The 14298-nt window shown below is 39.1% G+C and overlaps 1 protein-coding gene across 1 annotated transcript; it reads left to right on the top strand.

The window, feature by feature from the left end:
- Positions 1–433: 433 nt before the first annotated feature.
- On the top strand, positions 434–6376 carry LOC119661376 (glucose-6-phosphatase-like). The gene is made up of 5 exons (XM_038070695.1): positions 434–791; positions 849–1013; positions 4942–5434; positions 5490–5608; positions 5667–6376. Exons 1-5 carry the CDS (start codon positions 730–732, stop codon positions 6085–6087), a joined length of 1260 nt encoding a protein of 419 aa, XP_037926623.1. The 5' UTR covers positions 434–729; the 3' UTR covers positions 6088–6376.
- Positions 6377–14298: the final 7922 nt, after the last annotated feature.

Genomic DNA, 14298 nt, shown 5'->3' with positions numbered 1-14298 from the left:
CTCACATAACAGAATCCAATCCGTAACCGAAAAAGTAGTCCGCCTGAAAGGCATGATGGCAGTCGCTGTCGACAAAGCTATACCCCTTTTAGTCATCCCTTATTACAAGATTGGAACAGTGATTAGTTATTAGACCGATTGTATTACTCCTTGGTAAATCTATCCAAAGGTTTTCGTCAAATCTAAAGACCTTCCAGAAGCACGAGTCTCAATTTCTTTCATAGAGATTTTCGAATTCCAACAGGAGTTCGGAGACATACCAGACAGATAAGAAGCAAGTTAGAAATTTAGGCTTATTTTGAAGTGAGCAAAAACAGAAACCTTAGACTGCTATAATTGCATTTCAATCTACTTATCCCACCCATTTTAATTTTCTGACATTTGTTTTTATATCTGAATTTTACAACTTAGTGGCATTTTCCTATAAAGAAAATTGAATGGTGGATTATAGTCACGTATTTGTGGTAAAATTCAAAAACGTCAACCAGACGGCAGGTTTCCTTCTCCTATCTAAAAAAGACTTAATTTCACAATTATCTACAAAAATGTGTATTTATTTCTAACTTTCTAATAAGATAACCAACAACTGTAATTCGTTGTGAATTGTGTAGAAAAATTACCGGAGTTTCGTTTATTTTTGTTTTCGCCTCTACACGGTCGTATAAATTAATTCATAAACTCTAGATATTTAAATTTAGATTTCGGAAAGATATTTTAACGGAAGAAAGCATGTCCCTACCAGAAGAATTCCTTAAATTTGAAGTCGAACAAGCGTTATACTTGCAGGACAAGTGAGTAATGGGCCTTGGGACTTATGGAGTCCTTATTAACTATTGGAGGACTTTCAGATTGAAGAGCATTGAACCTTTGCTAGAGATTGTCAGTAAGCAGTTTAGTCCTACCCAAGCTCAATATGTAATTGGACCACTCCTCACTTCGTTAACTGGTGAAGCTTTAACCGAGTTTGTGTTTGCAACCACTTTAGCTGATTATGTGCAGTTGCTATTGAAATGGTAAGAAAGTTTGATTGTGTGCCAATTTTTGAATTAAGTTTTTCTTTATTTGAAAATTAGCTTTCCATCAGCTATATATGAATACACCCCCCCGGGCTTTACGGTTGCTCCCCATTTAGTCCGATCCGACATCAAATTTATGCGGGATTTGGATCGCTCAAACCCTAAACAAAATATTCTAGCTCTCGCCAAACGCCTGACGAGTTACCTCTGCCCTGGTACGAAACCGTAAAGCTGGTTTCGCTTACTTTTCCGTAGCTCCCGCTTTTAAGGTATTGTACAAACCAACATTTTATTATAATCGGTTTACTGTCCATAAATCTGCCTTTTTTTATGGAAGATAGAAAGCTTTAGCGCTACCGTTGACTCCTGTCAAACTGTGACTCGTATCCACTAAGATCCTTCCACTTTCCTCGCAAAACTGCTGTATGGTATTATGTTACGGAGCTGGATCAGAATTTGCCTAATGCTCGTGGTAATGCTACTCTCGCGTTCCATTTTCCGACTGACTTCCTTTGATGTTTGCGGATGTTAAGTATTACCTGGTTGAAATAAAATGTGTTCTGTGCCCTCCGAAACATTTAAGCACTTTAAGCAACATGGTGAGTCGTCAATTCGATAGAGTATTCCCGATAACCTCCGTGAATGCTCAAAAACTGTGTTAGATAAAAAAAACCTAAACCTACTTCGGCGTGGCGTCATTCAATCCATCTCGAAATAACCCATGTTATTCTGTGCTTCAATCGGCCTTTTTCTGACTCTATGTGAATTTCTTCACGCTGGCTGAAGATTCTCCCACAGTGTACGTGCGATCTTAGAGATCTTGTCTTTATCTCGAATGTTAGTTGGGATCATCCCTGCTATCACGCAGACCGTTTCGTCGAATATAGTTCTAAGCGAAACACGTTCAAAATGAGCTTAATTGATATGAAGCCCCCATTTTCCTTTTATTTATTTTCTTTTCCAATGCATGTGCCTACACTGGGGTTGCATAAAGTAGAATCGAACTATCCTTGAAATAAGGAGACTTGTGCCACTTATATTTGGTAGCATTCTCGCGATCAGTGATTTGGTATTATATGCCTTGAATACTGCACACTCCAGATGTCATTTGAAATGTAGTCTCTAATTGATCATTACTCCTAGGCTGGGAACGTGTAGTTTATATTCCCTCTATGTCTATATAGAAATTATATACATACATCTTATTTTGTTCCAGCGCTGGACAGCATTCTCCAAAAGGGCTTGTCGTAGACTGCGCCATTCAACTAAACATCGACCTCTTCGAGAAGATGTACAATAACGATCAGTCCAAAGACATCCACGAAACTAATGGTTACCACGTCAGTAGGGAGGTCTAATGTCAGTTCTCCACTATAAAAAATTATCAGAAGAGTGGGCCTAGAACGGACCCTCCTAGGACGCCATTTGTTGTTCGATATGATGTCGTCCTTCCTCTGAATCTCAGTACAGAATCCTATGGATTAGAAAGTCGGCAATGATGCGCACTACCTACCTGCGCACTACGTACCTCTAGTGTTTTGTCCATCTGGTTGTCTGCCTGTCTGCCCCATTCATCTGTTTGCCTGTTTTTCCGTCTGTCACACACACTTATCTCAGAAATGATTATACCCGCTGACACCAAATCTGGTGGAAAAATTGCAACTATGAGTCCCCATGCACGCAGTCAACACTATCATTTTACAATATGTTAGTCCCCCTGTATACAAAAGGGATCGTAAATTTTTTTCACAAAATATGGCCACATGCTGTATCAAATGATAGGTCTTGTTTAATAGTGAATAGTAACACTTCTTAGTTCTGACATTTTGTTGCAATCAGAGGGCCAGTCTTGGACTACCACTACTAACCTAAAATTCTGAAAAAAAAATCATGGCAATGTCCCTATGTGACATGTAGGTTCCAGAATACCTTCAATTCTTATATTTACTTAAACAGTATAGTATATATAGTATGTTATATTACTATATTTTCTAAATTTACTGAAATTCCCCTTAAGTTAACCCTAGAATCATAGATTGTTTAAGTCATACTTTAAAGCATTATAGTGGTAAGTTTGGTGAAAATCTTACTTGTATTGACGAAGTTGCAGGAGGTCAAAGTTATCTTCGCGTAGATTCAGTAAATTATAGGGCATCATTTGTTGGAAGTGTGTCTATATATATGAGGTGGAGCCTTCTGAGCACTCAGGCCGTAGTGGTCATGGCACTCAATGCCCCCTTCTAACAGAATATCCCAGATTCGTTTATGTAATGCTACCCGTCACAAATGGAATTCTTCAGCGTCAATCTGATGTCTGTTGTGTCCATACGCAGGGCACTCACATAGGAAATGTTCCGTGGATTCTGTTTCCTCAGTACAGGATGGACCCCTATCATCATGTAGAATTATTATTATGAATATTAGCCCAGCTGGTGAACTATGGTCAGTCAGAATCCCAATAATACTTCTGCAAATATCTTGCTACTTTCGGACATGACACACTTCGCAGTATGTTTATTTGGTTCTACCTGAAAAAGTTTGCTGTATCCAACAGCATGACAACTCGGCCACCCATCGTTATGGGAAGCTTGTTCCTAGTTTTTAATAGCAGCATTAACCAATGCTACTGACACCCCAATTACTGGTTTCGGTCCAGGCATGGGGAAACTGAATCCCCCTCACAAAATTCTGGGAAGGCACACAGTAAAAACGCATCTTTAATCTCCACTGACACACCCTTTGCGTGCTGGGTTTTCAAAGTTGCTTTGGAAACAAAAAATGAAGAGCAAACTCATAGGACTATCGACAATCGTAAGAATGTTGATTTTCGTTGGGTATGCTCCCTTAGCGTCTTCTCACAAAATTGACGCTCAACCAATCTCGAAAGACATTTCATCATATCCAAAAAACTTCAGACATTTTTGGATATGAGCACTTATCTATCACATGCTTTATTATGAAGACTACCTTAATCTTCTACCAAGAGGTGGGCATATAGCCCTTGATTACTGAGAAGACGCTCTAGGTGCTCTTTACTCTGTTTTGGCATCACTGGATAGATGCCATCCATGCCAGCCAAGTACTCAAATGCAATATAGCGTCCCTCGATTTTTCACTGGTAACCACTGCTGCCACAGTTTCCCAACTCCTTTGGTAAAACTTTCACGTTGAAAAGTTCACATAAGCTAGTATTCTCTTTTTCTGGCTTCTGCCACCTGTTCCCCCAGATGAGGTACTTCCAAGAGAGTCAGTGATAAATCAACTCTGGACTTCATAGCAGTTCCACTCGATTTTCTAAGAGAGCCAAACTTGACTGTCTCATCTCTCTCTCTCTCTCTCAGCTCTGCACAACCTTGAAGTCTTTATTGTTATTGGTTTGTGATTCAGAAATCCTATGGGTGATTTCCTTAGTTTACATAGTTCTCAATTCCACCACGGAACTATTTTACAGCATTACCCTCTAGTAATAGAACATGGCTCTTCAAATTATTGTAAAAGTGTCCGATTCAGATATCCCAATTGTACTGCGCCTGCAATAGTCACACTAAATTATTAACTGTGGGCTGAGAGTGAAACTCCGCCTAGCACCTGCGAGTTGGTATTCTTTTACGATTAACCTGGTATTGGAAAATGACTGCGGCTATGTTCTAGCTGGTATCCGAGGGGAGATTTCTTACTATTCGCTCAAAACTCAAACCCACAAACCCGATTGCGAATTATTATGGTATTTTAACCTGAATATCTGATTTACCTTGATTGATGATCTCGATGGAGAAATCCTTGCAGCCTTATCCTTCAGAGATAGATTCAAGATAATATGTATTTAATTTTCCGCTTGTGTCCATCAAACTAAAACCAGTTCGTCCAGCTTATTCAATTGGATGTATTTCAATTGAAATAATATTTTAATTGGTCCTCCCTGCAGGGCACTTCGAGAAGATCGTCCCTTTTGGTGGATCTACGAAACATCAATCTATGAGGACACTGAACGACCAAAACTACGTCAGCATCCCTTAACATGTGAAACATCGGCTGGTGGACCATCAGGGCATTCGGTTATGATGACTGTAATCTTATATTTGCAAGGAAAATGGCTGGCAAATTATATAGAAAGGAAGACTGAATGGAATCGCAAAATGATAAATGTCACTGTTACATGTGGAATGGCCAGCATTTTGGCGTTAATTTGGGCAGCTCGTGTATATTTCGGTACACATTTTACACACCAATGCTACGCTGGCACAACTCTCGCCCTCACGGTGATGGGTTGTGTTGAATATGAGAAATTGCGGAGGAAGATGTTCGACGCAAATAGAAAGCACGCTATTGGTGTTGCATTGGGCATGATGTTTGCAGCCGCAACTTTTTATTATGGGCTAGTTCACTTTGGACTAGATCCTACGTGGTCCGTTCGAAAGGTCGTCAAAATATCCAGATATATAAGAACTTTTAACTGAGAAGCTTGTTTTTCAGGCCCTTAAATATTGCCAACGAGCCCAAAATGTCAAGATCGAATCCACCCCAATATATAATATTGTGAGGAATTTGGGATGTGGTTTTGGAGTTGCTATATGTGCTCCGTTGAGCAACAAGTAAGTTATCTTAAATTCGAATTATGGGCATGGAACACTATTTCGTACCATCTTCCAGGATAAAACCGAGCAGTGATCGTTGGAGGAGCATACCCATTACAGCTGGATTCATGTTAATCAATTCTATTATTCTATCAAAGGCCCCAAAAGACCTGGGAAGCTGCATGTTCCTAACTTATGTTTTTGCCGCATCTGCGTTCCATTCATACGCTATGATAAAACTAGTTCCCAAGCTGACAAATCAGGAAACGGAAACCACCCAGGGGTCCAAACCAAAGGAACAGCCAGACTCTAAACCAAAAGTAGAGTCGAACGCTAAACCAGGAGATAAATCCGAAGATGAACTTGATGAACAATCAGATTCAGAAGAAGAACCAGAAGAAGAGCCCGAAAACGAATCTGAACAGGAGCCAGAAACACAGCCAGAAGACGAATCAGCAAAGGAGTCAGAAAAGGAGCCAGAACAAGAGATAGAATAAAATTCATTCATTCTAAAAATAAACAAATGCTCAGATGAAACTTATTTAGTGCAGATACTAGTAAATCTTGCATGTTCGTAATTCGGACCAAACTACAAAACAGCATCTTCCCTACATTAAAGTGTTTAGTTGAAGGTCGTTAGGTATTTTGAGCACGAAGTAAAACCGTATCTGTATTGCTGCCCCAGTGAAGTACAAGCAAATGCCACTCAGCAATATCCAGTTTAAGTTTTACGAAGAAAACCTGTAATGATCTGCTTTGGGAAATGCACTACTGACACGTTGCAAAAGCAAATTTGATTGTTTTTTCATTTTATTGAAAAGACTTTTTCAGTTTTTCAAATTTCAAGGTAATAGAAAGAGTTAAATGACCAGCCACACTGAGAACCTTGGTTTTTTGGTGTTTATATCCAGCCCAACTCCACTTACCTCATTCTCCAAATCCAGAACAAAAATCATTAACTCTGTGAAAGAGCAAACAGATGTCATCAGCCCACTCGATTTGTTTGGAGAAAGATGCCGTGGTCCATTGAGGTCCTTCACGCCCTTCGGATAAAGCAGCCTGGTATGGCTGGATCTTGCAACACTACAAAGGTTTATCTATTTTCTTAAAAATTAATAGATATAAACATAGCACAGAAGTAGAGGAGGGAAGGAAGGTGTGGATACATTTGTATTTTTACAAAGATTGATAGAGAGCTTGCGGAATCTTAAACGAAGGTTGAAAATGGTAGTTTTGGAATGTTAAGATTCAAGGTGGATGATAATAAAAACGAATGGTTTAAAGAGCGTGTTTATTTATTTTGCGAGAGTTACGATCCTTCTCTCTTACCTATCTTCTCATCACTAAATTTAATTTTAGGAGCTTCAGTGCCTTGACGCTTACTTCGTCAAACTTTTGATATATTCTGGAAAAGAGCGCTGTGTCTGTCACAGTTTCTGTGATATACTGGCAACTTAGCTTGGGATCCACAATTAAACCCTGTTTTCAAGGTTGATTTTCGTTCTTTGAATTTGTCAACTCTTTGGAGGCCTAGCCTGCATGTATCTCTTCTTCAACATTGCAGTGTGGGTGTGTAATCATGACGTGCATTTGATCCATGTTCTTATCATGTTTTGCAAGAAGAGCACGGGGTAAATTAATTGTGAATACCTTGCTAACGACAATTATGTTCCACTGTAGTCGATACCTCTATTTGTCAATACCCACGTCGTATAGCCCCCAAGGGTGGGAAAGGAAATGAGACCTGACAGCGACGTATAATGTGCAGAGCACCGGGCTCTCTCTCTCTCTATCGGTTTAATTTCTGATTTCTCCGTCCATTTAAGATGACTTCAAAATACTGGAATGAGGTCTCGGAACTCGTTTCAGCTACGAAGATCTCATTATCTTCACTCTCAGATACTTCGCTTTCCAGGAAAACTGCAACTCAACTTTTCATAATATTCCCCAACGAAACAGTTTTCCGTTTGATTTCAGCAACCTTTTCCTCTAGTATTCACATCTATTGTTCTAAGAAGTATTATTTTCTCTCCGGCATGAACTAGTTGCCTGAATTCAATGAAAATTTCCTTAGCCTCGTTCTTTTCATGCAGAACTCGCCACTATCACTAAATGATTTCGCCAACTACAATTCAAAAAACACGTTTTATCTTTTGCGGGACTACTGAAAAGTAGAGATGGGTAGGTGATGTCGATATTATTACAAACGTGATAGCACCTAGTGTGATATTACATTAACATCAGCGAACGCGATCCAAATATTAGAACATCACTAAACATTACAAAATCACCTTACATTACCGCATTACCAAGCATCACCACATTACCGTATTCCAAAATAATGTTGTGATATAGCATGACCTAACATTACCCCTTTTCGTAGTATAAGTCGCGGCGGCAGTTGTCGATGCCGACGCCGAGCATCGGGCTCGCTATGGACTTACTTTACGCAGACTTCGGGCCCGCTTTGGACTGGCTTGAGCTAACTTCGGGCTAGTTTCGACCTGGTTTTAGGCTAGAAAATCATTTTGTGTGCATGTAAATATGAGGATGCAGATTCTTGGCTTTTTTTTTGCTAAGAATAACATTTCAAACCAAAAATGAACACTTGAATGCCGATGGATATGCTCTCATTCATTCTATTGATGCAGAGTACGTAATGTATACAATGTGATGCATCCACAAAAATATTCTCAACACTACACAGTCACGAAACACATCTTCCAAAAGGTTCCCCCATTTGCCGGCCAATTTACTTAGTCCCTAGACCACCCAAACCATATACCATTTTGCATGTCTTTTTCTCCTCTAAACTAACGATCGTATATTTGCTTTTTCTCCAAATTCTTAATATTACTGTAGACATCAGTGTTTTGAAATTTTTTAAAATTTGCGCCATTTTTCGGCCGATTTGCCAGCTTGTAGACTCTAGCCTATATGGGAGATTTTTTTCTCTGCCAAACCAATGATTACGTGTCCTCTATCTCGAAAATCTCAATATAAACGGCGTTGAAGGTTTTTCAAAAGATTCCTCCATTTACTGACAATTTTCTGGCACTCTTATCTATATACTACTTTGCAGGTTTTATGTCGATACCATAAGCTGAAGTGGGCGGCTAGGTGAACTTAAAAAGGAAAGTGCCTCTGGCATTCAACATCGCGGTTCAGTTTTTCAAGGGTCTTGTTTTAGACTGCTGTTGATGGTGGAAAGTCTGGAAATTAATCCTGTTGCTTTTATCTGACCTCGTGTATTGGGTAGCATCAGCCGTGTAAGTCCTGCTTATTTTGTCGAGATATCAAGTTCAATATAATAACAACAATCATTTGGACGCTAATCCAATTGGATCAGGGCTTTGTAACATTTTAGAAGACTTCATTCCAGACCTTACCAGTACACTACAAGATTACAGTACACCGTAGGAGCGAATGTGGTCGGCATTGTGCTCGTCCGTGATTATTATCTTGATTTGACTCTGGTGCTCATTCACAGCTGAGTCGACTGATATCGGACATCGAGTCACATAACAAATCCCTCAAGCAGCAGTGAGATTTGAACCGCGACTTTCCTCTGGCTATGCAGAATTTTACCCTGATTATGGATGGGTTCAAAGTCAATGAAATGGCAACGTAAGTGATAATTACGTTCCAACAGTTTTTCCATCGATTACTGCGGAAAAAAAATCTGATCTGTTACTGAATCTGATGATATGTTGGTAAGGCAGCGGAGATGATACCTGGCAACGAAATATCTCCAAGATTGCTGCATTATGTAATATCCACTTTTTAAGGTTGTGTAAAACGAAAACATTTTAAAATCGACTCAATGTCTGTCATAGAAATTTACTCGGAAATGACTGAACTTATTGGCACGAAATTTGATGAGAACTTGCGGTCTGTGAATCCCTTTACATATAGCAAGTAGTCCCATTTTCTGTTGAATTTAAGGGGGGCTTCCGATACATACGAAAGGGTGATTCATTTTTTTGCAAAATATAATCATGTGGGGCATGTGATGAAAGGGCTCGATGAGTATTTTCGAAGCAGATTTATCTTACATTGGGTAAAACATAGAGAAGTGAGGACTCACACTGTGTGTCCCAAAATGGAAAACAGGTATCGTATTCAGCATCTGTCCACCCGGAGAATCCAGAAAACTCACTGGTGCATCTGTACGAAATCTAGACCTCAAGATGCATCCCGTTCCGATACTCCCCTTAATTTCATCCTAGATATATAGACGATAGTACCTCTATTGCTACCTCTCTACTGCTTATGGTATTATTAACAAAGTTATAGCAGGTTTCTATTAGGTGTACAAATAAGTTTTCGCGGTTTGTCAAAAGATTGCCCCACCAGAAGGTTATGGAGAAATTGTCAGATGTAAAACGTAATATCCCAAGTTTCGTCATCCGGCAACACCATAACCTTAAAGTACTAGTGATTCCGTATCAGCATCACGTAATTTTTTTCGTGCAAAAATGTCAAGTTTTGTGCCGAATAAGCATCATTTGCGGGAACTTTTGATTTACTTCTTTAATTTGAAAAAATCTGCAGCTGAGGCGCATCGATTGCTTCTAGAAGCATATGGTGAAGCTGCTTTAAGTGAGAGAAGTTGTCAGGAATGGTTTCAAAAGTTTAAGAACGGTGAGTTTTACGTGAAGGACAAAGAACGCAGTGGAAGGCCGAAAGTGTACGAAGACATGGAATTAGAAGTACTATTGGAGGAAGATTCGTCCCAAACGCAAAAAGAACTTGCACTTACATTACAAGTGACTCAACAAGCAATTTCACATCGTTTAAAATCGTTAGGAATGATTCAAAAACAAGGAAATTGGGTTCCATATGAACTAAAGCCGAGAGACGTTGAACGCCGATTATGCATGAGTGAAATGCTGCTTGCCAGGAATAAAAAAAAGAGTTTTTTGCATCGTATAGTCACTGGTGACGAAAAATGGATTCACTACGATAATCCAAAGAAGAGAAAGTCATGGGTTAAGCCCGGCGAACCATCAACATCGACAGCTAAGCCGAATATTCATGGAAAAAAACTTATGCTGTGTATTTGGTGGGATCAGCTTGGTGTCGTGTATTATGAATTGCTGAAACCAAGCGAAACCATTACTGGAGCTCTCTACCGAACACAATTGATGAGATTGAGTCGGGCACTTAAGGAAAAACGCGCCCATTACTACTCCAGACACGACAAAATTATTCTTTTACACGATAATGCCGCAACATGTGGCGCCGGTAAAAACATACTTGGAAACACTCAACTGGGAAGTTTTACCCCACCCGCCGTATTCACCAGACTTAGCCCCTTCCGATTATCACCTGTTCCGGTCGATGGCACATGGTCTGTCTGAGCAGCGCTTCACATCATATGAAGACACCAAAAATTGGGTAGATTTGTGGATAGCGTCAAAAGATGAAGAGTTTTTTCGACGGGGTATCCGAATGTTGCCAGAAAGATGGGGAAAAGTAGTGGCAAATGATGGAAAATACTTTAAATAAAACGTAATGTACTGTTCCTTCACAATAAATTCCTAATTTTTTATAAAAAACCGCGGAAACTTATTTGTACACCTAATATATATCAGCTTTCTTACATGCCTGTTTGCATATGCTAATTAAGGCGGTCATCCCGTGTGAGGGCCGTTTTGCTTTTCGCTTTTTTAGAAATTTTTTGTGAAGAATTATTGATATTTTTCACCATATATTTATTAGTCTTGAGCATGCGTAGTAATTTTTTCAGCACGATAGCGTAGTTCATTATTGAAATACAAAGTAATTTATACACCCATCTCCAAAAAAAGGCGTTTCTCTGCTGCCACGCTAGAGGGCGTTGTGATCATTTTAGAGAAAAAATATAAACGGCATTTTAACGTGCGGACTTATCCACAGGCCGCAAACTTTAAAAGCTAAATTTTTGGTGGCTTCTCAAACTTTTCTTTGCACTTTTTCAAGGCTTCAGTTTCGAAAAAAAATGCGTTTGAAAAGTAGAATGCGATTTTTAACCATCAAATCTTTAGTGGCAATCAATCTGCTATACTTAGTCCACAAACTTCAGGTTTCTTGAAGAAACACATGAACAGCCTTAGCTTCAATTTTTATGATTTTAACGAAGTCATTCGAATGTCTTTCGGAGCGATAAATACGCGCTCTATTACGCCGATCGATATAAACCTGACATGTGACATTTTGCCCGTTTAAAACTGTAATTTCCGAAAGACTCTGAATTTCAAAAAATTACTTTGCCCATATATTCTACACTATATCTAGATACAATTGATGCCTTAAGTTCGCGGATAGTGTTCAATGCAAAAGGATATATACAGAAATATTAACAGGCAACCTAACTTCACTTGGAGGGCCATGAAAGATTTACGGTAGGTTCGAGGCATTTGGAATGGGCAGAAAAGAATTCAAATTGGACTACACTCGATTTGTTTGGTCTCAATGGAGTGGCGGGCGTGAAACGTACATCGGGCTAACGCTTTTCAAAGAATTACGTTAGAAGAACCATTAAGCAGGGAGCCGGCCAAAGCATTTGATAATATTTTACCTATCGTGGTGTTGAACAACTGGCACTGATAGAAGGATCAGTAAACGGGAATGCTTACAAAAACATTCAAGAGAACCATAGAATTCTATCAATCCCTATTCCCAAGAAAATGACCCAATCTTTGAAGTCAAAGGGTAATGCTTTTAATTTCTTTGTTCATAATTTATTAGATAATCGAAAACAATGGTAGTCAAGTCTTGCATTTCTTATGCCTCTTGCAGATAGAAGATTATTTAACGCAGGTCGACATTTCTAAGCTAAACTGTCTTGAAGGCAAACCTGATATGGACTTTTAGCGTATTATAAAGGTACCGATAATGAAGTCGAAATCCATATTTCTTGCTGAGTTAGACAAAATGATCGAAAACGTAGGGTAAAATAAAATTACACCACCCCTTTTGTAGAATTTCGTCAACTTCATGCCTAATAGGGTTCAAGCGTTCATAAAAAGGGAGGAGACCTCAAAAACTACTGAGAAGTTAGATTATATAATAAGAAATAAATGGATAAAAAATATTGCTGTGGTAAATAAAATGGTTGAAAATTAGATAGTTCCGTAGGATCAATTTAGATATATGTATCAGTGAAGTGGCGCGTTGCAAGCATTGCAAGTGGGAAACTACTTTAACTCAAAACAGTAGTTTGGAAGAACCCGAGCAGAACAGCAGCAGGAAATGGTATCTTCGCGATACACATTCCTTGGGACGCATTTTAAAATCGGCCTTTATAGCGGCCCATTGAAAAGTTCATTTCATTGTCGAACATTCATCGCCCATTCATAAGTTGTATGAAGCTAATGCAATGAATTACAATCTTGTGGAAGTTGGTTTCTGATGAATTTCTCAATTTTTCGGTGTGAATTTGTAACGAAGTGAACATTAATTTTGCTCGTTAGTAGATTTACAAGTGATTGCATGCGGTTTTTAGTTAGAACTTAGGAATTAGTTCTGAATATGTAGTTCTTGAAGTGCTGCAATTGAACTGATAAAAGGTGAAGGTATGCGTTATTGTGAGATCTTTGATTTCCCTTGATTCGCGCTCGTTTGCTAATAAGAGGGGACATTTGCAAGCTATCGGAAATATATCCGGAATTTTTTGAAAAAGAGAATTGTACTTTTTGAGAAGATTATTAAAAAGTCGTGTCTGGATGGCTCAATTGGTTAGAGCGCTGGGCTATCGGAGCGGAAGGTCGCGGTTCAAATCTCACTGGTGGCATTGAGATATCAATCGACTCAGCTGTGAATGAGTACCTAAGCCAAATCAGGGTAATAATATCGGTCGAGCGCAATGCTGACCCACATTAGCTCCTACAGTGTACTGTAGTGTGCCGTTACGGTCTTAAAGAAGTGCTCTAACACACTTCAAGGCCCTAATTCAATACGGATTGTTGCGCCAACGGTTATTATCATTATTTAAAAGCGAGTTTTTCGGGAAATTCTTCAACATTTCCATCAAAATGATCTACTTTCGCTAAAGGTTTTAAAGTAAATTTTAACATTATCGGTTACGGGTCCCTGGATTGAACGTAACTTTTCTACACTAAAACGAATTTGAACTTATTCAAGAAACCCTATACTATACAGGGTTGTTATCGATTGAAAAATATATATATGTTAAAAGCGTATATTTCACGCATATTCAGCTATGCGCGAATAGAAAAACGTCCATAGAAAGTTCCTCACGTAAAATAAATCCAAAACCTTTGTACCCGAAGCGCCCAACTTACGGTATTTCAACTTGGTTCTTTGGAATCGAATTTTCATCTGAGTCCTTTTGGGACACTAAAAACTCCTATGTGGTTCAGGCTTTGGATCTTTTTGAACCATAATTCCTCCGAATTCTTGCCTTTGATGTTTGAATTCGCTGATCTATTACTCAAATATTATATAGACGTTGCTTCTGCTTTTGCCCTGCACATATTGGTCAATTCAGTTTGAAACAGTATTCATCTGTCTACCTCGAAGAGCTTATATTGTAGGTGATTCATGCCGAATCCCATTTGATTTTTTCTCGAGCCCTTTCTCCTCACATTCGTGTCTATTGCACGCACGGTATGAAGCGGCATTTCTCGAGCTCCACGAACGATGCTGGCTTCCAACTCTCCAGATCGGTGTAAGTTCGATCGCAGGCAGTCTCCTAACTATGC

This window comes from Hermetia illucens, chromosome 1 (genome assembly GCF_905115235.1).
Source record: "Hermetia illucens chromosome 1, iHerIll2.2.curated.20191125, whole genome shotgun sequence".
NCBI lineage: Eukaryota > Metazoa > Arthropoda > Insecta > Diptera > Stratiomyidae > Hermetia > Hermetia illucens.
This window is presented reverse-complemented; position numbering and strand designations above follow the sequence as displayed.